This window comes from Cornus florida, unplaced genomic scaffold (genome assembly GCF_030987335.1).
Source record: "Cornus florida cultivar Cherokee Brave unplaced genomic scaffold, ASM3098733v1 CherokeeBrave_3.0.0_Hap2_Chr09, whole genome shotgun sequence".
Lineage (NCBI taxonomy): Eukaryota > Viridiplantae > Streptophyta > Magnoliopsida > Cornales > Cornaceae > Cornus > Cornus florida.
Genome location: NW_026775579.1, coordinates 80,377,978 through 80,381,065, shown reverse-complemented (window position 1 = coordinate 80,381,065; position 3,088 = coordinate 80,377,978). Strand labels below are relative to the sequence as shown.

Genomic DNA, 3,088 nt, shown 5'->3' with positions numbered 1-3,088 from the left:
TTTTATGTTAAGTTTGGGAGAAGTGAAATTTTAAAATTAAAATTAAAAATAAAAAATTTAATTTTAAATTTTAACTATATTTTTTTTTCAATTTCAAATTCATGTAAAATTTTCAAACTCACAATGTTTTTTTTTTTGGTTAGATAAATCAAAACAAACAACCAAAAAGGGCCAAAACACTCCATTTATAGCTGGAGTAAAGGGGCAAATTGGGAAAACTAGGCCCAATATTTGGGTAATGTGTATATAATATGTGTTTGTATATAGAGAGAGAGGGGTAGCCTGTGAAAGGAGTCAAGGTGAAGCATTAGGATTCACAGTGTTTGCAGACAAAGGTTGGAGGCAAGTTATTGGCATCATTGAAGTAAATTGATAATAGTATACCAGACTAGAAGGATCTGTATCAATCGATCCGATCATTTTTTTAGAGCATAATTAACATCGGAGTTTGAAGGTATGGATTTGGGTGAGGTGTGGGCGATCTTCGGACCAGGTGTTGCAGGGGCCATATTCGGCGCCGGCTGGTGGTTTTGGGTCGACGCCGTCGTTTGCAGTTCCGTCACGGTCTCCTTCCTCCACTACCTACCCGGTCTGTCCTGCCCTCTCTCTATACATATATATATATATTTACGTTGTTTGTTTGATATTAGGGTTTCAATTGAATTCTGGTTCGTTACTATTTTGTAGGTATATTTGCATCTTTGGCCGCTTTGATGTTCAATTGCGTTAGAAGAGAGGACATTGACTACTCACCTTACGAAGAAGGAGAGTGGAGGTTAGAATTTTACTTCTACTCTGCGTATATATACTCACATATATATATGTATGTATACAATTGTACATGTGTATTTGCATATAGTCTCTTTGTTGGATTAGTGCTATGAACTTATATTGGTTCAAAATTGATTTCTTTGGATACTTCAAATCAATTTTCAACTGCGAGTGTATGAAATATTTTCAATTTTCTTTCTTTAGTGTTCTTAGTGCACATAGACCTTTGCTTGCTGTGATTTGTCCATCTTAACACTTTTTAAGTACTTTCTTTTTGGATATTCAGATTGATCTAGGTATAATAAATTAGATTTTCTATCTCTGTTTACTCCAATTCCTTTTTTATATGACGCTTACCCATGTCTTTCTATCTAAATTTTGATCCTAACTATGGTTTTCTTTTAGTTATCCCATTCTTATTATTTCTGGGTAAAATTGTATATTATGTACATATAGGGATAATTTAACATATATACTTTTTAACTTTTTCCACAAATGTGCTGTAGTTTAGTTTATTCATCTTGCGGGATGACTATTTGAGACCATATGGAGATTTCATCAGCCAGTGGACGTTATCTTTCTGATCCTCTTTAATGATCCTTCTGTTATTTCATGTGTCGTTTGAGTAAATTCAGTATAGCTGTCTTATTGTCCACATGGAACAAACCCAAGGTCCATTTTGGCTACAATTTCCATGTCAATTCATATGCATGAAACTGTGTTACTGATGAATTGGTATCCAAGGAATCTATTCCCAGCTTTCTGTATGTGCCGTTCTGCTGCAAGTCCAGAGGAGGGACCTGCCTTAAATTTTTCTTAATCATTTCATAGTTTTTAAAACTCCAATTTGGAAAATGGACTGAATTGGCTAAATTTAAGAAGAAATGTGTGTATGCATGAGCACTTTGTGACCTGTTAGGAGGCTCTTTGTGAATGTTGTGGCTTCTCAGGCTATTCTCCAAGTGCTTCAATATTAGTTGTATCGAGTAAATTTGAGGTCAACCAGAATATATATACTAAAGTGTCTCATTACATGTCTTCTTGCTTAAGTTGAATTATGATGATTATAAAAGCTTTGCATTATCTAAATGCTTGTTTGAAGCAACAATATTGATCCTTCTTACTGTCGTGACTTCAAATTTGCAGGTTGAAGCTTTGGCTTTTCCTTGCTTATGTTGTATCCTTTGTCTCTCTAGCGGCTTCTGTCGGTCTATTGATACAAGACTCCATTGTGACAACTGGGCCCTCAGTGTGGACAGGAACTGCAGGTGTTTTGCAGTGTGTGTTTGTGTTGATCAGGTAAACTATTCTTTTAAGTTTTAGGATTGCTTTGTCCATTTGATCCCTTGTCAATCTCACGTTTCTGAATGTTTGCGCACTCGTTTAAAGTTTAAACTGATGCAATGTGTACAGTAAATACTGTCCTAGTCAGTATTCTATTAGGCACCAGATATGAACCTTTCCCTATCACTACCCCCTCCATTCTGCGAAAAACTGAAAGGAAATAAAAATAAGGAGTTGAGTACCTGGCCTTTGGTAATTGGTCGACAAACCTTCATACTAACTGAGCTAGATCATATTGATTGTGACAAAATCTGTCCCCTTTCTTGGTCATTGGTAGGTAAACATTTATACCGAGTTAGATCATATAGATATAATGACATTTTTGCACAAGCAGCATGCACTTATAACATGGGCCAGGGCTTGTCATTCTAACTTCAATTATACTAGTATCATTTGTAACTGTTTAGCATTCTTTAGTCCTACTAAAAATTTGAGAAGAATAATGATATTATTGTGCAATTTTCTCCAATAACACAAATAAAATTCTCTGCAGTGGGCTGATTTATTGGACATCTCATTCAGAATAAGTTGCCGCACGTCAAAAACTTGCAGCGTCTGAAGCTGAATCATTTACTTTGGGAAATACTACATATGCAGCATGTATTGCTTGTCTTTCTTTTTTCTTTTTCTTTTTCTTTTTCAATTTTTATTGGTGGGACTATTCAGGTGTCACCTTGTGTAAATTTTTGTGTTATGCTAACAATCTTAAGCATCTAACCTGGAGTAAATTAAACTTTTTCGAAATTAAGATGAGATCCAGACTTTGTTACTACACAGTGTAGTCCTTGATATGTGGGGATCGAATTCCTTTTTGCTGTGCAACTCTCAACCAAAGGTGATTATATCATATGAGTCATTTTTATTTTTAGCACCAATCAAGGTAGGGGAATTCGTAACTCCCAGGGTTTCTGATTATATGGTTGCTCTTTGCCGCCCCAGAAGCATTGTAATTTTGAATTCCATGTTTGCTTGG

The 3,088-nt window shown here is 35.4% G+C and overlaps 1 protein-coding gene across 1 annotated transcript; it reads left to right on the top strand.

The window, feature by feature from the left end:
• Positions 1-253: 253 nt before the first annotated feature.
• LOC132274583 (uncharacterized) lies at positions 254-2,887 on the top strand. Its single transcript, XM_059775897.1, has 4 exons — positions 254-589; positions 688-775; positions 1,918-2,070; positions 2,609-2,887. Exons 1-4 carry the CDS (start codon positions 457-459, stop codon positions 2,640-2,642), a joined length of 408 nt encoding a protein of 135 aa, XP_059631880.1. The 5' UTR covers positions 254-456; the 3' UTR covers positions 2,643-2,887.
• Positions 2,888-3,088: the final 201 nt, after the last annotated feature.